A 25,456-nucleotide genomic window follows, 5' to 3' on the forward strand; every position below is an offset into this window, starting at 1 on the left:
AAAAGAATGAAATTAGAACACTCCCTAACACCATACACAAAAATAAACTCAAAACGGATTAAAGATCTAAATGTAAGGCCAGACACTATCAAACTGTTAGAGGAAAACATAGGCAGAACACTCTATGACATAAATCACAGCAAGATCCTTTTTGACCCACCTCCTAGGGAAATGGAAATAAAAACAAAAATAAACAAATGGGGCCTAATGAAACTTAAAAGCTTTTGCACAGCAAGGGAAACCATAAACAAGACGAAAAGACAACACTCTGAATGGGAGTAAATATTTGCAAATGAAGCAACTGACAAAGGATTAATCTCCAAAATTTACAAGCAGCTCATGCAGCTCAATATCAAAAAAACAAACAACCCAATGCAAAAATGGGCTGAAGACCTAAATAGACATTTCTCCAAAGAAGATATACAGATTGCCAACAAACACATGAAAGAATGCTCAACATCATTAATCATTAGAGAAATGCAAATCAAAACTACAATGAGATATCATCTCACACCAGTCAGAATGGCCATCATCAAGAAATCTAGAAACAATAAATGCTGGAGAGGGTGTGGAGAAAAGGCAACCTTCCTGCACTGTTGGTGGGAAAGTAAACTGATACAGCCACTATGGAGAACAGTATGGAGGTTCCTTAAAAAACTACAAATAGAGCTACCATATGACCCAGCAATCCCACTACTGGGCATATACCCTGAGAAAAACATAATTCAAAGAGAGTCATGTACCAAAATGTTCATTGCAGCTCTATTTACAATAGCCAGGACATGGAAGCATTCTGAGTGTTCATCGACAGATGAATGGATAAAGAACATGTGGCACATATATACAATGGAATGTTACTCAGTCATAAAAGGAAACGAAATTGAGTTATTTGTAGTGAGGTGGATGGATCTAGAGTCTGTCCTACAGAGTGAAGTAAGTCAGAAAGAAAAAAACAAATACCGTATGCTAACACATATATATGGAATCTAAAAAAAAAAAAAAGGTCATGAAGAACCTAGGGGCAAGACGAGAATAAAGACACAGACCTACTAGAGAATGGAGTTAAGGATACGGGGAGGGGGAAAGGTAAGCTGGGACAAAGTGAGAGAGTGGCATGGACATATATACACTATCAAACGTAAAATAGATAGCTAGTGGGAAGCAGCCGCATAGCACAGGGAGATCAGCTCGGTGCTTTGTGACCACCTAGAGCGGTGGGATAGGAAGGGAGATGCAAGAGGGAAGAGATATGCAGACATATGTATATGTATAACTGATTCACTTTGTTATAAAGCAGAAATTAACACTCCATTGTAAAGCAATTATACTCCAATAAAGATGTTTTTTAAAATAAATAAAATAAGCATTGAAAAAAAAAAAAAAAAAGAATCCGCCTGCCAATGCACGGGTCACAGGTTCGATACCTGGTCTGGAAAGATCCCATATGGTGCGGAGCAACTGGTCCCGTGTGCCACAACTACTGAGCCCGTGTGCTGCAACTACTGAAGCCCACGCACCTAGAGCCCATGCTCTGCAACAAGCAACTGCAATGAGAAGCTCGCACACCGCAACGAAGAGTAGCCCCCGCTCGCCACAACTAGAGAAAGCCTGCGCACAGCAACCAAGACCCAACGCAGCCAAAAAAAAAAAAAAAAAAAACCAACATTAGGTGTCTTTTCCAAATAGGTGGATGGCTAGATAGATATTTTTCAACGGGATTAATCGGATTTTACCTTTTTTTTCCCTCAGTTAACAGCGGGTGATAAATTTTTCTCTCATTAAATATTCCCCTGCATCAGTGGTTCTAAAAGTATTGTCTGGGAACCCTTGGAGATCCCCAAGCCTTTTTCAGGGAGTCCGTTGGGTTAAAACTATTTTCATAATAATACAAGACATTATTTGCCTTTTCACTCATTCTCTCAGGACTGTACAGTGGAGTTTTCCAGAGGCTATATGATGTGTGATATTGCAACAGACTGAATGTAGAAGCAGATATGCAAATCCAGCCATCTTTTATTAAGCCAGACTAATTTAAAGAGATTTGCAAATGTCATTCTTCTCATTAATTTTTTTTGGAAAATATAATTATTTTTCATAAGAATATGTTTTTTGGGAGTACGTAAAATGGGTTTATTATTAGGTGAATTAACAAATGCATATTTTTGAAATTCCTTTTTTTTTTTTTTTTGCGGCTTGTGGGATCTTATTTCCCCAACCAGGGATTGAATACGGGCCCTCTGAAGTGAAAGTGCAGAATCCTAACCACTGGACTGCCAGGGAATTCCCTGAAATGCCTTCATTTTTATTTTGAATATGCTAAATATTAATAGATATAGCCATATAAGCAAAAGCTCTTTGGGGTTCTCAAAAATGTTTAAGAGCGTAAAGTGATTCTGAGGCTGAACACTTGAGAACAACTACTCTACACCATCACCTTTGCTGACTGAATAGCACCCCTTTCTGTGGATGGCCCCTAATTTGTTCACCCATTTCCTTATTGAAATGGGTTGCTTCCAATTTTCACTACTATAAAAGCGCCGCACAAATCATCGAGTACCTACGTAAAGTGAAAACTTCCTGGAATGAGAGAAAACAACAGAAACCAACTGGAAGGGTGAGCCAGCACTATTAGTTCATTATTAATCAAATTAAACAAAATGTATCACAGGATGTGAACAAATAAAGTTGAAAGGCTATGTGCACGTTGAATATATATATATGTGTACAGATACATATGTTTGCATAGAGAGCAAGACTTACGCTCTGTAAAGAGTCCTTTTTTTTCTGCTGTCTATGAAGTGGTTACAAAAGCTGATCAGGGCTTCCCTGGTGGCGCAGTGGTCGAGAGTCCGCCTGCCGATGCAGGGGACACAGGTTTGTGCCCCGGTCCGGGAAGATCCCACATGCCGCGGAGCGGCTGGGCCCGTGAGCCATGACCACTGAGCCTGCGCGTCCAGAGCCTGTGCTCCACAACGGGAGAGGCCACAACAGTGAGAGGCCCGAGTACCGCAAAAAAAAAAAAAAAAGAAGCTGATCATATTCTAGAGCAGTGCTATGGATGGTGTGAAACTCTTTGGTACCATTACAGAAACTGAGAGGAATTTAGAAACTTTAAGCAATTTGAGAGAGAAATTTTATTTCTGTAGGTAGGAAACAATAAAAAATGATGTTTGTAAAAAAGTTGAGTACAAAAATGCTGCAGACTTTCAAAAATATATACTTGAGAGGACTTCTGTAGAACAGATTCCTAGAAGTGAAATTGCTGGGTCAATGGACACGCATCTTTAAATGTTAATAGATATTGACAAGTTACCTTCATTTACACCTCACCAAGAGTAAGATGTAAATATACCAAATGTCCTGAGAGTGTACGTGAGTGCCTGCCCTCTGACATCTTTGGCAAAACCAAAGATTATGATTCTTCTAAACCTTTTTCTACTTAGTAGGCTAAAAGTTACATTTTGTCTTCTATGAATTGCTTATTCATATCCCTTGCCCATTTTCTATTGGGTCCTTTTTCTTATTGATTTTTCTTAACTCTTTATATATTCTGGACAAGCATCTTTTGTCTGTCATATATTGCAAATATTGGCTTGCCTCAATTACGTGGCTTGCCTTTCAATTTTGCTTACATGTCTCACTAGAGTACAAAAACTGACTTTAAAACTTTTATTCTAAATTTATTCTAATCTATTAATCATTTCCTTTATGGTTTTATGGATTCTCATCTGGCTTAGGAAGCCTTTTCTTGTTGCATGATTTTAAAAATACTCTCCATTTCCCTCTAATACACTTGCAGCTTTTCTTTTTATTTCTTAATATTTAGATCTTCAATCCATCTGGAATTAATTTTTGTTATGGTATGAGGCATTGACTGTTGACCTTTGTAATCCATGTAGTGGAGTATGGCAGGGTGCTGGCAATGGGCTTGAGCCCCAGTAAGAACCAGCCCATGCATTGCTGGGGACCTGTAGGCCTGCCTGCTGCAGCTGGAGCTAAGCTGGTTCCCAAGTGGACAGATATCTGAGGCCACCTGGTTCAGGAGGGGAGGCAACCTACATTTCAGAATCCTTCCCAATGAGATAGAGCTGTTGTGGGCATCTGCAAAGTTGACAAGCAGAGCTGATGACACTCCAAGAAAGCACCAAAACATCTTTACCATGTAGTTTGGTTCTCGGAGAGCTTTCTGTCCATTACCCTCCTTGATGCCAACATCGCTATGTAGGTGGAAGGGGGTTTAAGATGCCCACTTTACCATTACAGAAAATAAGGTGCAGAGGGGTTAAGTGACACGCCCAAGGTCACGCTCCCGGTGAGTGGCAGAGCCCAAATAGAACCCGGACTTCCTGCTCCCAAGTCCACAGCTCCTCCGACCTCTCTACGTATCAGGCTCTGAGTCCCTGTCACCGCAGCTGCCCCCTTTAGTGGAAGGGAGGGTCTGGCCTAAGGCTTTCCCAAAACTGTGCTCCCCCACTGTGGGCAGGTAAGACTGGAAAAATCCATCCTCCACCACCAGCTGATGGAGGGTTTCGAGGCTTCCTTGGGCATGTACCTCCTCCTCTCCCCGAGTTTGGTGGAGGGTGGGAGTGATGAGTCAGGCCGGGGAGGGAGAGCTCAGCCATAAACAAGCGGGACTGACAGCGAGCACTTTCCTTGAGGCACGTGACCTCCCACGGGCCTCCGGGGACTCTGCCTGAATGGCAAAGCTTCAAAATTTCATGATCTAGGCTCCGCACATTTAATTTGCTATATTCTCGAAGGCAGCCACAGAAGGGAAGAAGCTTTTAGAGAGGAGGTGGGGGATGAGGGAGAAGGTAAATTATTTCTAGTCCCTCAATGAAGAGTTTGAAATGTTATTTTTAATGAGTGTGTCATTTTTGCAGACACCCAATGTGACTATGCTGGGTCTTTATCCCCTCCAGCTCCAAACCAAAGGACACCCAGGACGCAGAATTGTAGAGCTGGGTCTGGCCTTGGAGATCAGACAATCCAATCCCTTGGGGTTAATGGGAACCCCATGTACCCCAAAGCAAGTGACTTGTCCAAGTTGGGGAAGTTCTGGGAACAGATCTCAGGTCTCCTGGATGTACTTGTTCTCTCCTTGGATATTCCTCAGGTCCCCCACCTACACTTGCTCTGGTGACCCTTGGGGAAAGCCTTGGGGAAGGCACAGCCACTGGACACACGATGAGAAAGTAAAAGGTGAGGGTCAGAGAGAAACAGGCCCAACAGTGACCAAGCAGGGCTTCTCTCCACCCTGGGGCTGCAATCAGGCCTACGGAGGTACGGGTGCCTACCTGTTCCAGGGGGATGACGAGGAAGGAGCCGCCTCCCGCGCTCTCAGTGACAATGGCCAGGAAGCGGGCGTTGACGGCGCAAAAATGGTTATCATGCACATTCTTGGTGATGGGGATCCCGTCGAAGCAGTGCTCCCGGTTGGCCACCTTCCCGTAGACGTTCCGGAACTTGGAGCTGCGGTATTGCGGACGCCAGGACATCTGTGAGGGGCCAGAAGAGACAAGGGTCAGGCCGGGGACTGCATCCCGAAGGGCTGAGCTGGGCACATGCAGGAGGTCGCAGGGATGCAGGAGGTGAGGAAGGCCCAGTACCTGCCCTCAGGATGCGGGGAGAGGGGAAGGAACCTCCAAGAATCGGGTGCCTGGCCCTGTGCTGGAGGACTTACTCTTTCAATAAAGTCCCACAAGAGCAAAGACTGGCATGAGGGCATCCACACACTTCCTGCTTTCAGTATACACGTCCACACCACCTTCCAGAAAGGATGGAGGATCCTTTCACTCTCAAGGGACGTGCCACGTGATAGAGCAGACCATCCATCCAATAACATGTCTGGGCTGCCTCGTGCGTGTCAGAAACTGTGCTTAATTTAGTATGGGACGTGCAGACAGAGGAGGCTGGGTGTTCACAAAGAGAGAGAACAATTCTAATGATGAGGGGCGGGGGAGGAAGACAGCCCCTTCACGTGCAGCAAGGCAAATGACCACCCATTATCATATGCTCCTCTGATTCTCTCTAGGGCTTCTAACCCACAAGTGCACCCTCAGAAATCTCTTGGTCCTATACATCATCACCATCACCATTATAAGCATCATCATCATCACCACCAGGCCCAGAGAGGTAAAGTGATTTGTCCAAGGCCACACAGCTAATGAGTAGGGTCATGAACGCAGGTCTCCTGATTGGAAATCTGAGACTCTTTCTTATGCCAGATTACCGTTTGGAGCAAGGTTTCTCAGTGTGTGGCCCACAGATCACCTGTATCAAAATCATCCGGGATGGGGGAGGTTTCTCAACCTCCTACATCATTTGTTAGAAATGTCGATTCCTGTGTCCCAATCCAGACCTACTAAATCCAATATTTTGGGAATGGGGCCCAGAAAGAGGCATTTTAATCCAGCTTCCCTGCCCCAGAGTGAGACAGAAATACGCCAAAGTTTGAGAGCCCCTGTTCTAGAGGATGGAATGGTACCCCTCTCTACCCCTCACCACCCACCAACCATGACAACCATGACAGGGTCCAACCTACTGCATGAGTGTCCCATGCTGTGCACAGTGGAGAACACAGATACACAGATGTGCATGTGGGGGTATGTGGAGGACAGAATGGGCAGCCCACCGTGGAGTTCAGCTTTGTGGTAGGATGGCGCCTCCTATGGGGAAGCCCTACGAATGGGCGTCACGGCAGAGGGAGCTCAAGTCGGTGCTCTCCTGGCAGACATGCAGCCAAGCTCAATGAGCCATGGCAAGTTCCCAGCCAGGGCCTGGCATTCAGTAGGCGCTCAATAAGCGCTTTATTAAATGAACATCCTTCTGGCCCGACTTCGCCATTATCCATCCTCTCCCCTTCCTGCCAAATCTCCTGATATGCCTTGAGTCTCCCACCCCATCTCAGGACAGAAATTTCTTCAGATGAAATTTCCAAGGGGCGGAAGACAAAAGGAAATACCACCACAGAATCAGGAAACCAACCCTGGGAATTTGACTGAAAACAAAACTTTGCATCTGATTTAAATAAAGCCAGGAGCTCAGCCACAAAGGCCTCTGTATTGAAGGAAGAAGTTCAGATCCAATGAGGAGAATCCCGGGGATTCTTCAGGCAAGCCCTCTTCCAGCCAGCTCTCTGGGCCTCCACCCACCTTCTGCAATCCCCCAGGCCACTCTCCACGCCGCAGGGCCAGCTGCCCTACTCTCCACTCCTCCCCACCTCCCAGCCTCTGCCCACTCTGTACCCCTTTTCCTCCTGCCTTCTCCCCTCTCTGCCGAGTTCTGCCCAAGACTGTTCAGAACAAAGTCCCGCTGGAGAGGCAAGTGCACTGGATGGGAGCCTGGTTGGTCATTTCTGGCTGTGTGACCTGAGACTATCCTCTTCTGACAGATTCCTCATCAGGATTATATCAGTGATGCCCCAAGTGTGGTCCCAGGCGGTCACTCATGGTTCCTTTACATGGTACAGAGATGAAGTTTTAAATTTTAGTAGTTACATATTTATTTTTAATTTGCATTAGAAAAAATATAACTTGCATGCCAAGTCCATGATTTCACAGGTATTAGTGCTAAGAAAGCTAAGTTTAAAAATAATGAATTAATTCAAAGAAAAATACAGCATGAAAAATATAGTCTCGGTGGTACATGGTCCCGGCAGAAGTTCTGTCTGATATGGGAGTATTGGAGCTCACTCTGTCTCTTTCAGGTAGAACATTCTAGATTCCACAGTTCCCCCTGAAGACAAAGGAGGTGGTGAGCCTGCTCATTCCAACCTCTTTTTCCTTGTTGGTGCAGTTCTGGCCTGGAATGCCTTCGCTCTCTTCTCTGTCCAGCCCAACCTTAGCCTTCAGGGCCTGACTTGAATCTGACTGCCCTCTCAAAGGTCCAGCAGAGAGAACTCTGTGGGGATCAGCCCCAGCCTGCATCCTAGGAAAAACAGAGAGCATCTCTCAGCAAGCCCGGCGCTGGCCTCTCCCCATTGGCTGGTAGGCTGAGGCTGACCTCTCCGCTGGACCTTTGGAAGGGCTGGGGGAAGGAGGCCAGGGGGCCCTTATCACTGGGCCTGCACCTTCACCCCTTTTGAAGCCACAGTGAGCATGCCTGGCAGAGCACTGGACCGGGAGTCTGCAGTCCTGGGTTTTCACTCCCCATTCTAACTCCTACTAGCCTTGGGAAGACACTTTGCCTCCCTGAGATATTCTAAAATGAGACCCATAATTCCTGACTTTATCTGGTTACTTTAAGAGTCAAAATGAGATATGTAGGTACAAGGTCTCATTCAAGATAAGATATCACTGCTGGGCTTCCCTGGTGGCGCAGTGGTTGAGAGTCCACCTGCCGATGCGGAGGACACGGGTTCGTGCCCCGGTCCGGGAGGATTCCACATGCCGCGGAGCGGCTAGGCCCGTGAGCCATGGCCGCTGAGTCTGCGCATCCGGAGCCTGTGCTCCGCAACGGGAGAGGCCACATCAGTGAGAGGCCCGTGTACCGCAAAAACAAACAAACAAACAAACAAAAATATATCACTGCTGCACCCGTGGGCCCAGTCTACTGAGAGGTGTCTGGAAAGCATCAGACATGGACTCCACTTTCAAATATCTTACAAGCCAACAGAGGAGATGAAATGGATGCTTGACAAGTTTATGGTAGTGAGAGGTCAGGGAAGGGGGGGTCAGGGTGGGCTTCATGGAGGAGGGGCCATCTGCCAGCATGGGACACTGACAGAGCACCGGGCACTGTGCACAATCCCCTGCGAGGTGGGAACGATGACTGTCCTTGTTGCACAGGGTGGGAAACAGACCCAGCCCAAGTTCAGACAGTGAGCAGGCACAGGATTCACTGGAACCTGTTCTGACTCTGCAGACCACATTATGTTCTCTCCAGCTTCTTATTATAAAATACTTCAAAATGCAAAAATAGTTGAGAGCGTGGTACAATAATCACCCACCACCTGGGTTCATCATCATTAACATGTTGACACGTTCCTTTATGTACCTACTTCTTTCGGTTTTTTTAGTTTTGTGGAAGTTGCCAACGTGATGACTCCTGCCCCTTTATTATGTCAGCACGCATTTCCTACAAAGGAGGACGATTTCCTACGTGAGCACATCACTATTACCACCTCTAAGAAAATTAACAACAATTCTTCCATACCGTCTGATACCCAGCCAATATTCAAAATTCTTCAAAATGCCTTTTACAGCTATTCCATATTTTGAACCAGGATTGGGAGCTGTGTTGCTCCCATGTATTTCATTTGGTTGTGATCTCTCTTTTGACTCCTTTAAATCTAGAACACTCCCATCACTTTTTTTTTTTTAGTGACACTGACTTCTTAAAGACATCAAATCAGTTGTCTTAGAAAATGTTCTAGGGGCTTCCCTGGTGGTGCAGTGGTTAAGAATCCGCCTGCCAATGCAGGGGACACGGGTTCGAGCCCTGGTCTGGGAAGATCCCACATGCCGCGGAGCAGCTAAGCCCGTGTGCCACAACTACTGAGCCTGTTCTCTAGAGCCTGCGAGCCACAACTACTGAGCCTGTGTGCCACAACTACTAAGCCCGCGCGCCTAGAGCCCGTGCTCCACAACAAGAGAAGCCACCGCAACGAGAAGCTCGTGCACCGCAACAAAGAGTAGCCCCCGCTCACTGCAACTAGAGAAAGCCCGCGTGGAGCAACGAAGACCCAACACAGCCAAAAATAAAGTAAAAAAAGAAAATGTTCTAGCGATTTGTCTCATGTTGCTTTGTGGTCTCTTCAAAGTTATTCCTGGATTCTCTATAAACTTTAGGAGTCAGATGTAAAGCCTTGATTCAATTCACATTAAAGATGCCCCTGTTGTTAATCCCTGGCTTGGGCGGGGTGAGGATAGGGAAGAAGGGAACTTGTGAACATGTACCTGGCCTGGCTGGCAGCAATGAGGGGGCCAGCTGGCCAGTGCCGAGTGTTTGCTCTGGAGGGTGGTGGACAGACAGCTAGAGGACCTGGGAGGTCAGATCAGGCACCGGCACACACTGTGGGCCAAAGTGGAGCATCTGGAGGCCCCAGAGTTCTGACCTTTCCTCCTGTGCTTACCAAGGGGCTGACTTCATTCTGAGGTCAGATGCACGGGTGTGCAGGCAGGGAACAGAAAAGCCTCCTCCCTATTCTGCAGAGAGAGGAGGCCACGCTGAGGCTGGGACTGAAAGAGCCACCCAGACCTCACAGGGAAATCAGTGTGGCAGCCAAGAGGTCACCTGAAAATCTGGCCCTTTGCCCCTTGCCCTCAAGCTCAGCCCAGATCCTGGTGGATTCCTCCCTGCTAGTTCTAGTGAGGGTAGGACACTCTCTATGAACCTTACAGGAGCAATCAGCACAAGACTGAGACACATTTGAGTTCCCTAAAAGGAAGGACTTTCTTAATGGTTAGAGCTGCCTGAGTTGGAAAAGGAAGTTATCATGATAGGTAATGAGCTTCCCATCCCTGGAAGGGTTCAAGATTGAGGTGGATGATCTCTGGGTTAAGGGCAGTGTGGAACAACAGATGGGACTAGATGGCCTTCCAGCCCCCAAATAATACAGTTCCTCTACTTTATTAAAAACATTGTATTGCAAAGAGAGGCGTGCTGGGGTCAGAGAGCAACAAACAGGACACCCTGGCCAGCGACATTTCTTCTCTGTAAAACAGGGATCGTAACGCCTCCCCAGCTGCGTTGCTGTGACAAGGAAGGACAACGGCTCTCATGGCAATTGTCATCTCCCCCTAGGCCTTCCCACATTGCTGATTACTGCACAGTCACTTATTTCAAGGTACGTATGTTTTCTCTCTCCCGTTACTAGATTGTAAGTTAGGCGATCATCCAACTCCTGCTGGCCCCTGCAGAGCCGCCCTCCACCCCAGGCCTGGCGCTGGATTCCTGTCTATAGGAGCCTCCCAGTGACCCTGGTTGAATACTCTCTTGGTATGCTGGGAGGGCAAGGGCCAAGTTCAGGCACAACTTCCCAGTTCCTTGGAGGCGACAGGGTGAACCTCACCCCAGGGCTGTGACTTCAGTTTACTGAAGTTTTGAGTTTTGAGCTGACACCCCACTCCTGGCCTCGGGATGAGGGCCTGGTCATTACTCTCACCCCATTAGGGCTTCTGGGCCCAAGCCCTTCCTTGTAGTGTTTGTCCTTGCGGTCACTCAGCCTCATCTCCTCTGGCCTCCTTGTCACCGGGATGCCAAGGCCTCTTGAACTCAGTACACCCTTCAGGCTGGGGCTTAATGAGTCCCTTACCACTGACAGCGCAGTGTCAGCAAGGCGACCAATTCCATGAGGCTTCCCAGCTGCCACCTCAACATCACCTCATTTGCCCCCAGCCGCAGCTGTCCAGTGCGCAGAGCTGGACAGATACTACAGTCCCATTGAAAATATTTGGTACATGTGTGACTAATTTGAGGCTCGGAGAGGTTGAGAGACTGGCCCAAAGTCACAAGCGGTGAAAGTGGCAGAGACAAGACCTCAGTCAAGACGTCCTGACTCTTCAAAAGACTTGGGTGAAAGCAATCTACAGATTCAATGCAATCCCTATCAAACTACCAACGGCATTTTTTACAGAACTAGAACAAAAAAATCTTAAAATTTGTATGGAGACACAAAAGACCCTGAATAGCCAAAGCAATCTTGAGGGAAAAAAATGGAGCTGGAGGAATCAGACTCCCTGGCTTCAGACTGTACTACAAAGCTATAGTAACCAAGACAATATGGTACTGGCACAAAAACAAATATAGATCAATGGAACAGGAATAGAAAGTCCAGAGATAAACCCATGCACCTATGGTCAACTAATCTATGACAAAGGAGGCAAGAATATACAGGGAAGAAAAAACAGCCTCTTCAATAAGTGGTGCTGGGAAAACTGGACAGCTAAAGTAAAAGAATGAAATTAGAACACTCCCTAACACCATACACAAAAATAAACTCAAAATGGATTAAAGACCTAAATGTAAGGCCAGACACCATCAAACTCTTAGAGGAAAACATAGGCAGAGCACTCTATGGCATAAATCACAGCAAGATCCCTTTTGACCCACCTCCTAGAGAAATGGAAATAAAAACAAAAATAAACAAATGGGACCTAATGAAACTTCAAATCTTTTGCACAGCAAAGGAAACCATAAACAAGACAAAAAGACAACCCTCAGAATGGGAGAAAATATTTGCCAATGAAGCAACTGACAAAGGATAAATCTCCAAAACATATAAGCAGCTCATGCAGCTCAATAACAAAAAAACAACCCAATCCAAAAATGGGCAGAAGACCTAAATAGACATTTCTCCAAAGAAGATATACAGATGGCCAAGAAGCACATGAACACCTGCTCAACATTACTAATTATTAGAGAAATGCAAATCAAAACTAATGAGGTATCAACTCACACCAGTTAGAATGGGCATCATCAGAAAATCTACAAACAACAAATGCTGGAGAGGGTGTGGAGAAAAGGGAACCCTCTTGCACTGCTGGTGGGAATGTAAACTGACACAGCCACTATGGAGAACAGTATGGAGGTTCCTTAAAACACTAAAAATAGAATTACCATATGACCCAGCAATCCCACTACTGTGCATATATCCAGAGAAAACCATAATTTGAAAAGACACATGCAGTCCAGTGTTCATTGTAGCACTATTTACAATAGCCAGGTCATGGAAGCAACTTAAGTGTCCATCGACAGATGAATGGATAAAGAAGATATGGTACATATGTACAATGGAATATTACTCAGCCATAAAAAGGAACAAAACTGGGTCATTTGTAGAGACGTGGAAGGACCTAGAGACTGTCATACAGAGTGAAGTAAGTCAGAAAGAGAAAAATAAGTATTGTATATTAACTCATATATGTGGAATCTAGAAGAATGGTACAGATGAACCGGTTTGCAAGGCAGAAATAGAGACACAGATGTAGAGAACAAACGTATGGACACCAAGTGGGGAAAGTGGTGGGGTGGGTGGGGATGAATTGGGAGGTTAGGATTGACATACATATACTAATATTTATAAAATAGATAACTAATAAGAACCTGCTGTATTAAATAAATAAATGAAAATTAAAAAATAAAAAAGTAAAAAGTAAATGATAAAATAAATAAATAAAATAAAATCATGTTGAAAAACCAAACCAAACAAAAAAAGACTTGGGTGGCCTCAGGTCCTTGTTCTACCACTTAATGGCAAAGTCCCTCTGGTCAAGTTTCTAAACTGATCTAAATCTCTGCTTCTGTGGCTATAAGATGGAAACAATTATGTTAACTGCCCAATAAGTTGTAATAAGAATTAAATGAGATATTTGGATAAAAAGCTAAAAAAAAAAAAAAAAAGGAAATTCTGACTCTTAGTTTACTGTTCTTTCCAACATAGTACACATCTCTCCTCTTCCAGCCTCTCCACCCAAGCTCTTACTTCTCCCTACTTGTTCCATACAGTACAGGGCACTACACAAAAGTGTAAAGAAACTGTATAGGAAGCAGGGTTTGGAGGAGTCAGAAAGAATCCAAAGGTTTCTATCTTGGCTGTTATTTGCTAGCTGTGTGAGACTTCAGACTAGTTACTCAACCTCTCTGAGCATCAGTTTATTTACCTGTAAAATTCGAATAACGTTATCCAGCTCACTGGATGCAATGAAGTGACCAAATGCTAAATGCCTGGCAAGGTGTCTGGCACGGAGGTGGGGTGGGGAGGCCGTGCTCATCACACACTAGTTCTACCCTCCCCTCTTCTCCTGTAAGGGAGAAACTCTGACCTCAATTAAGTGTTTACTTGGGGAGGGCCAAGCTCTGGCAGGAGAAGGAGGGGGCTGAGCTGGGCTGAGGGTCAGGAAGAAGGAGGGAAAGGCTCTGGCCTCCAGATGTGCGTGGCTGCTGGGCCTGCTCCCTGGCGGCCTCTCCCTGGGCCCAGGGCCATCCTGGTGTCCCTCTGAGAGGGGGAGGGCCCGGAAGGAGGAAGTGTTCATTTTGCAGCTGAACGGCCCTTATAGCCTCTCAAGAAATGGAAGCAGGCTTTTTTCTCCTCTGAGATAATCTCTGTGTACACTCCAGGTGGAGACAAATTGTATCCTGTCCTCCAATCCTAAAAATGATTTATTGTGGCCAGCGGGTGCACTTTCTAGATGACGATGGCTAAAACTCAGTCCTGTAACCGGAACACAAAAAAATGTACGAGGGCAGTTTTTGTTCCCGTCTCTGACTCACGGGACGGGCGGAGCTCATGGCTACATCCTTGGGGAGAGCTGTCAGCTGGGGAGCCCAGGAGGCCTCAGGATCTGCCCTGGTGGACACTGGACACTTGTTCTCATGGGGCAGCCCGCCAGGATCTGTGGGAGAGCCACTCCCTGTCCACGTGCTATCAGAGAAAGGCTGACATTTTTAGTCTTGTTTGGTTCACTACCTGTGTGACCTGGGATAAGGCATCTTCTTTCTCTAGGGTTGGTGTCCTTTTTGGTGAAATGTGGGTATCAGCCACACCTATGCCTTGGAATCCCTATCAGGATGGGACATGAGAACACTGGGGACAGGGGCTTTGCAAAAAGTGTGCCGAACGACAGATACTATCATCAATGTCTCCAGTGAATTCTCCCACAACATTCTGGGTTCACGAGCGACCGCTGGTCAACTGGTCCTCCTCCAACTCTGAGTCAGACCTGCTTTCCAGAGCCCAGGGCTGGACACATGGGAGGGATACAGCGCATGTTCCCAAACTGAAGGGAGCAGAAGTGGATCAGCCTGGGGTGTTGAGAAGCGCGTCAGGTCAGGCAGTAATTACTGACGGACTCTTCACTTCAGTCTCCTCCTCTGTGAAATGAAAGGCTAGGATCTTTTTAGCAGAACACTTTAAATAAAATATTACTCAGAACTCCAAAATGTAAAATGGGCAAAGTTGGAGATGTTTGCATTCAAATCTAGCAGGAAACTGGGAGTACCTTCAAGCAGTGGTCCTGGGACTGCACCGTGGAACCCAGTTTGAGAACCTCTGGTGTGAGGAAAGGTGCCAGAAACCCACGTTCCAGCTGGCTCAGCCACTAACTCACTAAGGACCCTCAGGCAGATCCCTCCTTCTTCTCTCACAGGAGGTATTTGGGCCAGATGGCCCACCCTCTAGCTCTGCCATGTAATGGTCTTACTGGGTTCTCACTGGCTACCAGGACTTCTGAGAAGATCTTGTAGCCATTCAAGAAATACCCAGCATGGGCTTCCCTGGTGGCACAGAGGTTGGGAGTCCGCCTGCCGATGCAGGGGATGCGGGTTCGTGCCCCGGTCCGGGAGGATCCCACATGCCGCGGAGTGGCTGGGCCCGTGAGCCGTGGCCGCTGAGCCTGTGTGTCCGGAGCCTGTGCTCCGCAACGGGAGAGGCCAGAACAGTGAGAGAGGCCCGCGTACCACAAAAAACAAAAAAAAGAAAAAAGAAATACCCAGCATGAAGAAGCTGGACCACAAGTGTTCTTGCTTAAATGCTCTCTGACTGCAGAATCCGCTGGGTTTGGGCCTCCAGGGATCCAGGAGTCCCTCGAGGGTCTGCCTCTGAAGTCCCTGTACCCCGTGGCACAGCTGATCTCAGCAAGGACGCAAGACAGAGGAAGCTGACCCACTGACCCACTACCATATTGAACAGCACAGATTACAAATCATTTCCATCATTGCAGACAGTTCTATTGCATGGCGCTGGTAGAATATCAATTAGCCCCCCAAAGTCACATCCTAGAGGAAAGGAATCCCACTCAACGTCCACACCTGGGAGCTCCTGGCTGGGATGCACAGGGACCACAGAAGGTCAGGATCTGGAGTCACCCCACTGACTTTGTCTCCATCCTTAGCAGATGTGCAATTCTTAGGTTCCACGCCAACTCACAGAGCCTCTTGGGCAAGCCCCTCAGTCTTCTCAACCATGAAATGGGGATTCCTCCCCTCTGTCATGTTCCATCTTGCCTCCCTTAGACCATCAGGGAGTAGATCAAAGTCAGGCGCGGCTGGGATGGCATCTTCTCAACAGACAGATGGAGGATTCAGATCTGGCACCCATGGATGCTGCACTCTGCCCATCACCCGACGCAAGTCCAGCCAGATATGGAGTCTATTCCTGCAGCAGGCTTCTGCCCTGAATCCCTGCAGCCTTTCCTGTTCTGCTGAGCAGGACTGGACACGTGAGAAGGCTTCCAGCCTCCTCTGCTCCAAGCTCTTCAGGAAAGCTTCCCATCTCCCCTGAGATGGTTCCTGAGCTGGGCAGATCCCAGATTCTGAAGTCCCCAGATTCTGTCCTGTGTTCCCTTTTTCTGGCTCATCACGCTAATAACAATAGCCTACATTTATTAAGCGCTTACTGTGACCCAAATATTTTACATTCATTACATCCTGTAATCCTTATAATAACCCTGAGGTAAAGATACAACTATTATCCCCATTGACAGATGAAACTGGGCTTGTTCAAAGTCACTTAAGTGGAGTAACTGGGATCTGAGCTCCGACCTGACACCAGGGTCTCTTACTTTACACGTTTGCTCCCCAGTCGCACTGGATGTTAGCGAGGGCAGCAACTATGTCTCATTCTTCTCCATTTTTCCAGGCCTTACCATTAGGCTTAATATAGTATTGATGAATGTTTACTAAATATGTGAATGAGTAAAGGAATAAGAGGACAGGAAGAAGGAAGAGTGACGCTGTCACTTCCCCTTAAAGCCTCTAAAAACTCCCTTGGCCCTCCCACATCATAAACCTTGCCCATCCCCTTGTAGGGATCTGCAGGACCAGATCCCAACTTGTAAGATCCCACCTGGGCAGAAAGCAAGGAGAAGGAAATATGTTCCTCCCTATGGGCCCAACTTCTCTTACATGTGGTCCTAACACAAAAAGGCTTTCATAGAACCATAGCCTGCCAGCACAGCAGAGGACCCTTGGGTCCACTAAAATCTAGCCTTTCATTTCACAGACTTAGGCCCAGAAAGAGGAAGTGACTTGTCCAAGGTCACACAGCAAGGTCACCTGATGACCAAGCCACCCTGCAAGCCTCCTTGTGGGAGGGTGGGGGATAAAGGGATGGGGGGTGAGGGGACAGGACATGGTGCTGCCACCTCTCCTCTGCAGGTAGACCTGGGGGGACTGTCTGGGGTGGGCAGGCCCCACCCTGGGAAGTACCCGCCTTCTACTGGGATTCTGAGTTCTGTATTCCTCAGCCCAGGGAGGGAGGGGGCGGTGGAGCCCAAAGCACAGGCCCAACAGATGGTTTCTATTTGCAGCCACTGCGCCTGGTCTGTGCCAGACTCCTGACCTATTTTGAGGAACTGAGGGCCCCACTGGCTCAGGGATGGCCTCCCACTCGCACCCCTTAACCCACAGTTTGGCAGGAGATCAGATGGGTGGTTCAGGGCCAGTGGAGGTGGGGAGTGGAGGAGGAAAACCTTTGAAAATGAGGCTGGGGTGGATGCCTGCAAGCTTGAACTCCAGAGCAGGGATCCTCAGAGTGTGAGCCCCAGGCATCATCTGGGGTGTTTGTGGAATTTCAGGTTCCTGGGCCCCACTTCAGGCCTGCGGGATCACACTCTCTGGGAGTGGGCTGGGGACTCTGCATTTGAACCAAGCTCCCCAGGTGATCCCTGTTATTAAGTGTACTGTCTGTGGACCAGTAGCACTGGCATCATCTGGGAGCTGGTTAGAAATGCAGAATCCCAGGCCCCACCCAGGACTGAAGGAGAACCTGCAGAATCTGCGTGCATCAGAATCACCCCATGGGCTTGTTAAAACACAGATCGCTAGGCCCCACCTCCAGAGTTTCTGATTCAGGAAGTCTGCGGGCCTGGGAACATGCATTTCTAACAAGTCGCCAGGTGATGTGAAGCTAAGTAAGTCCCTGAGCTGTACTGCAAGGGGCGCTGTACCCTTTGAAGCCCTGGTGCTCTCACCTTTCAGAAGTCCCTTTACCTCTCCAAGTTTCAGTTTGTCCATCTGTAAAATGGATATAATTCACACCTTTTTCCTAGGGCAGTTGTGAGGCACCAATGAAATAATAACGTGTGTGAAAGTGCTTTGTGAAACTACTATTGTTATTATAAAAATTATTATATAAATCAATTTGTACCTTACAAAGTGGTATAGGCCCTGTCATTGGCCCTTGACAGCCACCCTGCCATACAGGAAGTCAGTCAAAGAGCTATGCATTCCTAGAGGGCTTTATTCTGCGTTCCTGGACTGTCCAGCACAAGACCAGGCCTGGAGTAACTGATCAATAAGGGCTGGCGGAATTCAGCCCAAGATGGCTGATTCCCAGGCCCACTCTCTTTCCACTGCAGTCTCTACTTCTCACATCCTCCTTCAAGGCCCTCTGGTCCCTTGGTAGGCGAAGCTAAGCAACTTTCTTTTAAAAAACGGTTGTTTGATAGTTGAGGTTAAAGGGCGAGCTGGGGACACACCAGCCCCAGCTGCCACCCCTCAGCCTCCTCCCCCGTGAAAGGCCCTGACTGATTCTCAGGATGAGCTGGGATCCCATACTGAGAGCACCTGGCCCAGCCCCTGGCACATGGTGGGTGCACCCTCCATGCAGGGGTCCTTCCCACGATGGGATCTGATCACCTGAGCGTCCCCGAGCTGGGGCACTGCAGAGCGTCCCCGAGCTGGGGCACTGCAGGGCTCGTACGTTTATGGTCTAAAACGATGTGCCAAGTGTGCTCCCCAGGAAAGGGGGTGATTGGAGCTGCACACAGGTGGAATCCCATGGGCCTCCCCAGGGCACTGCAGAGGAGCCCTTCTACTTGTTGGTCCCTGTACGCAGGGGACCCTCAGACCATCCACCTCATGGACCAGGACCTTGGCTCCCTGTTGCCTGGAAATGCAGGGAAGATGGGCTGCTAAACAGTCCCTGGGGGAATGTGTAATGTGGCTTGGGCCTTCTCCTTCCCAAGAGATAACTTATCTAAATTGGCAACAGGGGAGGGCCGCACTATCTCTGTAGAGAACAGAGGAAGCCAGCCCATCTCTCAGCGCTCAAATGAGAAAGGAAAGGTTGAAAACCTTAATGCTACTGTCAGTCATCTTGGGTACAAGAGGGGGCAGTGAGCAGACACCAGGCCACATGCACAGAGCTTACTCAGGGACAAACTCTGCATTGATTACTCTGCACTGTCCCCAAGGGATGTGTGTGTGTGTGTGGCTTTTGTTTGAAAAACCCTCTGACCGATGACTGTCTCATGATGTTCTACCTTTCACCGACTGCATTATGAAAAGAATCTACTAGTTAATTTAGGACCCGGCAAGGAAAGCGGACTCTTCCTGGATCTTTGGCCGATTCCCCTAGCACAGCCTCTGTTCCCCAAACTCACAAGGGACACAGCCTCCTTCTAGGTGGCTGTGTTGTGTCCCCAGGGGACCTCCAGCTCAGCTCCAGAGCTCTACCCAGTAGAAGGGACCCACACTCAGTGGTGACTGGCTTGGGGTTTAAATGTGAGCTATGTGAGGCTGTGGTTGGCAACAGAGAGAAGGGCAGAGAGAAGTGTGAAGAGCATCATTTTTACTTTCTAGATATGTCGCTGTGCTTTTTTTACTCTTCAGCACTTTCTAACCGTGGACCTTCCCTCTCTTCCTCTTAACGGCACCTGTTCACCCAGAAAGGGTTAGGACTGTTCAAGCAGGAATCTGAACAATTCAGGTTCTGACATCCAGTATGGGATCTGCAGCCACACAACAGTCTTCAGAGTCAGACTTGAGAGGCTTTTCTTGACTCCCATCTCCCCCTGACAGCAAATGAAGGATGTCACCTGGCTGACCAGACAGCGGAGAAGTCCTGGTCAGACACCAGAGGGAGGGGAAAGCCCACTCCTTGCAGACGGAAAGACTGAGGATGGGAAGGAAACAGAGAGGGAAATGCAGGTTCAGACGTGTGCCCTGATTTTCCATACTCTGGGCCAGAATCTCAGCGGGGTGGTGCTCCCGTAGGTTGAGGGTGGTGCCGAGGGCAGAGGGTGGAGGCGTTTCTCTCCAGCTTCTTGACTGGGATTCTAGAAGGAGAGAGACCACTACTCAGGATGGCCCTGGGCCAAACAAGAGGTGGCCTCTCAGAATTAAGATGGCCAAGGGGAATGGTCAGACAGAGAGGACCGGGCACGCACTCTTGAGCCTCCTTCAGCTCTTGGCTGGTGGAGAGAACCCAGCAGTCAGGCCCGTCACATCCCAGAGGAGGAGGTGGAAAATCTAAGAGCCACAGGCCACCTGGAGTTTACCACGGTGAGAGGCAAGCGCACTGCAGCAGAGGCTGTGGGGAAGACAGGCCTGGGGCAAGATGAATAGTGAGACAAAGGCCCAGCGGGGGATGGACCCTGCCATCAGGGCCAAGGGAAAATGGACCATGAGTTTGTCCACAGCAGACTTCAGTGGCAGATACCCAAAGAACGCCCTGGGATGGGACAGACCAGCCACACCTCAGTGGACGTCAGCTAGGACATGTCTGAGGACCGGCGCAGAGCCAGAGGTCTCCCTCCCCCTGACACCCCGGCTGTCTACATGCCCAGATGCCATTTTACAAAAGAGCCGGAAGAGGAGGAGCTCTGAAAGATGAGCCTTTGGAGTCACTCAAGCAGAAGCCAAATTAGCCCAAAGAGGCTGAGTCTTTACATCACAGGACTGTGCAAATCACTGAATCAGATCAACTCCACTGGACAGGAATGAATGTGTTTTATCACTGTGACCCTTCGAGGTAGGGCTCCTAAATGGCATCAGATCAGCTTTAGAGAAAACAAAGAAGCTGTATCTTCTTACACACTACTATATATAAAATAAACAACGAGGACCTACTATACAGCACAGGGAACTATAGTCAGTATCTTATAATAACCTATAGTGGAAAATAATCTGAAAAAGAATATATGTATGTGTGTGTGTGTGTGTGTGTAACTGAATCACTTTGCTGTACATCTGAAACTAACACATTGTAAATCAACCATGCCTCAATTGAAAAAAAAAAAAAAGACTCTGTATATTCTTTGCACACCCAAGTTGTCAGGGCCGCCACGTAAAGCCATGAAGGCTGTGCACTGCACCGCTTGACCAAGTGAATGGCGCCCCCTGGAGCTATGCAATGTGGGGGCGGGGTTGCCTGCGGGTCCCTTCACAATGGAGAAGTGGCCTCAGAAGCAGGAGGCAGAGTGAGAGAGCTCCCATCACAACCACAGAGGCCAGGCTTGAGCAGACAACAAGATAACCAGGGGGATCCCGTGCACTTGTAGCTCTGAAACGTCATCCCAGGCTTCTGATGCCACGTCTTGTGGCTGCCCTGGGAGCTGGGAAGCCTGCCTGCTGGTCACTCTCTTGTCTTCCATTAGTAACGGTCAACAGAGAGTCTGTTTCTAGCAACCAGCAGAGATCTCACTCCAGCAATGCAGAGGGACAACATGTGGCTCTCCTAGGGCAGCTGCCCTCAGCCATTCCAGCCACCAGTCTACACTGACAAGTGTCTACACTGGCAAGTGGAAGCGTCTTGTCCCTGGCAGCTCAGGAGAAGCGACTCCCCTTGCAAGGGTGTGTCAGGACTTTCTCTGGTGTGGCTGGCGGTGTCAAGGGGCTAATGAATTGGCTCCAGTGGGTCTCTGACCACCCCGTCCCTGGGGACTCGCCCTTCCTAAGCACCTGCAGCATTTCCTAGCTGCAGCTCCCAGTGGGCACTCGGTGTACACTTCATGGTCTGATCTGTTCTCTTTACATGCAGAAAGAAGGCTCAGGAAGGCTGTAAGCTGGGCCCCCATGCCAGCTGTGAAGGCTGGAAAGAGCAGGAACTCTGAAATCAGACAGACCTGGGTTTAAATCCTAGTACCACCGCTTACTAGGGACGTACCATACTTTGGACAAGTTCATTAGCTTTTCAGAACTTGCATTCTCAACTGTAAAAATGGAGAAACACAATACCTACTCCTCTGGGCAGTTTCCAGCCTCTTGGTCTCTTTCAGAGTGTCCTGCACATACAGTCAACAGCCAGCTGTCGGGTAAGTGACCGGCTTCTGAGGGGCTGGAGGGAGGGAGCCAAGCACAACTTTAACCGTTCCGTGACTCTGCCATCTGGGTGTTCCCTGGGAGCAACGGGGCAAGTGCTTGGAAAAGGGAGGTGTGGCAGCTGTCCTGACTGGCTACATGCCAGCCATCCCCACCCCTTTCCACCCACCTCCACTACAGGAGGGATACTCACTGTCCCAGCATCCCTCACACTTAGGAGAGACCCTATGACCCAGTTTTGTGGGGGACTTCTGGGGAAGTTTTTTTCTCATTAATAAAAGAAGAGAGACATAAGAAAAACTCTTTCTTGACAAACTGGCTGATACACTGCTTCCAGCCTTTGTTTGCATTTGAGAATGTAAAGCCTGGAGCTGTGGCAGCCATCTTGGGCCCATGAGGTGACAAGCCCAGGATCAAGAGCTAACATGATGAAGACGCGACCAGAAGAACAGAAAAAGCCTGTGTTCTTAATGACACTGCTGAGCCACAAAACCAACCCTAGACCTCCTCCCTCCAGGCCTCTTGTTCAATAAATCGTAAATATGCCTACAGCTTGAGTCATTCTTGATTGACTTTTGTTACTTACAGCCAAAAGCATCCCAACTGATAGAGATGAAGCAGAAAGGGCAGGGGTAGCAGATGTCTCGGTCTTTGGCCATTGCCCATGACCTGCCTCCATGAGGTCTCTATGTCTCAGAGGCTCTGCTCCCACAGCCAAGAACCTAGAGATTATGAGGAGACCTGGATACCACACAGCCCCACTCATGCCTGGCACGCCCACCCCTGCCAGACGGCAAAGGAAACCAAGGTCCCTCCATTCCCTTTCCAGGTTTTCTCTCCTCTCCCAGTGGAGCTCCTCCGGGTGGTCTGACGCAGCCCCCTCTGTCTTCTGTGCACTTGTGGGAAAAGTTGCACAGCTCGGGGGTTAATAATGATGACCGCTGGGGGAAAAAAGCGATAATCAGATTCATACTGCCCGTTGCTACACAACCACAACACACGGCACCTCCCCAGCAACACTGTTAAGGCTTGAAAAGAGGTTTCCCCCATCCCCCCTCTTCTTCTTTATTCCACTGAATGCTGTCATTACTACAGAAACCATGAGGAAGAAGGGTGAAGATGAAAATGAGGTTATGTATGTTAAACATCTGGCACAGTGCCTGGGGGGTAATGAGCAAACACCAGCACCCTGCCTTTCCCTTCCAACATGATGGCAGTGCGGTGACAAAACAAAGACGCCGAGCAGGTCCTAAAGGGCGGGGGTGCCTTCGGCAGAGGACCCTCCCATTGTCCTCATGGGGTTCTTGGTTTCTGAAGTACCTTCTCCTTTCTCTCATGTTACACACACACACACACACACACACACACACACACAGCTGGTTCAAGAGCCCAAGCTCCTTGATTCCACTGTGAGTTGGGGTCACGGTCACAGGGTCAGGGTTCTCAATTAGCATCTTCTTCAGCCCCATCCCAATGCGCCTGACCCGATCCCCACCGAGGCTGCTCCCATCACTGACCCTTCTGCTGGTCCCCCGTCCACTTCATGAGCACATCACTAAGCCCTTGAAGTTGCTGGGTGCTCAACCTTTTCACACACATCATTGCATCCCAGTCCTGGCCCACAGGATGGGTTCTTTGCTTCAGTCCTCCCAGGTCACTCCAGTTCCCTGAGTGCCAACCCACTGGCGGCATCTGGCCTCTGCAGTCTCACCTCTGCAGATACAGTTTCTCTATTGACAAAATCCATGGAGTCAGGACCACCCCCGTCTGTATGGTGCTTTGGTGAGAATAGACAAAGATGCCTCTTCTTCTGGGCAGACACAGCTCCAGGCTAGAGCCCACAGCTTGATAAGTGGAACACGGGCTGGACTGCAGCCCCAGGTGCTCCTTTGCCGGGTGCACTTGTGCAGGGCACAACACACACAACTGTCTGTGGCGGCCATGCATGGAGCCTCTCCAATCAGCCTCCTGTGTTTCTGACCTAAATGCTATTCTCGGACACTGACCACCCTAGAACTTTTCGTTATGGAGCGTCCCAGTTCCGGGGGCAAGAACTTTCCAGAACACCAAGACCAAGATTGTGCAGCACTCTCCAGCACAATCCCATGGCTCACTCAGCGCTCCCTGCAGGGCTCCCCTCTGCTAACACAAGTTAAAGTCATAGCCACCCAGTTCCAATTCATTCCTCCCTGTCCTGCCTGGAGGTGAATCACACAGCTGTCGCTGGAGACACAGGTGTCCTTGTGTTAGCATCCCACCCTGGTTAGAGGCCCTTTTCTACCACTAACAAGCTACTGTCACGGATAAGTTGCTTTACTTCTCAGGGCCTTGTCTGCAGGTCAAGTGGAGATAATACTGGTGCTTCCTCATGGGTTTGATGTGAGGATTAACTGAGAAAATGCATGTAAAATGCTTACATCATCACCTGACAGATACCATGTGATCAATACATGCAGCTACTGTAAAATCCTTTGACTCAGCAGTTCCTGTTTCTTTGTCTATAACATGGGTAAGGCGATATGTTGCAGGTTTTAATGTTTTTGACAATGTGTAGGACTTGCTGTGTGCCAGTACTGTAGTTCTAAGCATATCACAATATTAATTCATCCTCAGAGCACCCCAGTGAGGTAGGTACTATTATCTTCCCCTAATTGAGGAGAGGAAACTGAGGTACAGGGGTTCAGTAACTTGCCCAAGGTCACCTCAGGAAGAGGTACAGCAGGGATTCAAACCCAGGCCTTCCAGCTCCACTGGGTGTGTGCTTAACAAGTAGGCTGTGGGGCATCGATGCCTATTGTGGGAACTAAATGAGAAAACACATGCAGAGTGCTTGGCACACAGAAGGCACTCAATATACGGTCATTATGCTAATGTAGCATTATTGTTGAATGTTCATCATCATTATTACTAATATATGCAAAGTGCCCACCAAAATCAAGCGGCCCTTTCTTCTTCTCCCTCCCTCCAGCACTGATGTTGCTGTGTTTTGGTGGTGGGTGGGATTCTTGGCACTCTTTGGAGAAGGTTTCCTGCTGGGTTTCCAGTTTGGGGGCAGGGAGAGAAGATTTGGGGTACAAAGGAGAGGATGAATAAACTCCCTTGGCACCGAGCCTCATTGAACTGGTGGTACCTCAGACACAGAGCAAATCAAGTTGCCTCCAACAGGGGGAGGTTGGGTGGTGTGGGTAAGCAGGGGGCGCCCAGGGGCCTGCGGGATAGGGAAGCAGATGGAGGGAGACCAAGCTGCCCCTGCAAGATCCAACTCAGCAAATGATAACTAAGACACCTAAGACCATCTCTGAGGCCCAGTGCAAATGCTCCTTCCTCCAGGAAGCCTTTCTAGATCTCCCAGTCGGATCAACCCCTTTCCCTTCTGCTCCTATAACACTTTATATTTCTAGCCCAGCCCGACCCGTATTTTGCCTACTGTTTTAGATTCACAGCACAAAGAGGCCAAATGTCTTTTTGACTA

At 48.5% G+C, this 25,456-nt stretch overlaps 1 protein-coding gene across 2 annotated transcripts in view; it reads right to left on the bottom strand.

The window, feature by feature from the left end:
• The window catches only part of CORO2B (coronin 2B), a 139,797-nt gene that overhangs the window by 65,378 nt on the left and 48,963 nt on the right, over positions 1-25,456 (bottom strand). The window contains exons 1-2 of one of the 2 annotated variants that reach the window (XM_033439956.2): positions 5,684-5,793; positions 5,298-5,498 (exon numbers count right to left, since the gene is read on the bottom strand). In XM_033439956.2, the coding sequence (XP_033295847.1) occupies positions 5,298-5,498; positions 5,684-5,728 (246 nt within the window). In that variant the 5' untranslated portion in view covers positions 5,729-5,793. Of the gene's footprint in view, positions 1-5,297; positions 5,499-5,683; positions 5,794-25,456 lie in introns of those variants that run through there. The other variant, XM_004276238.3, reaches the window with a different exon arrangement.

Source organism: Orcinus orca, chromosome 2 (genome assembly GCF_937001465.1).
Source record: "Orcinus orca chromosome 2, mOrcOrc1.1, whole genome shotgun sequence".
In the NCBI taxonomy this organism is placed as follows: Eukaryota; Metazoa; Chordata; class Mammalia; order Artiodactyla; family Delphinidae; genus Orcinus; species Orcinus orca.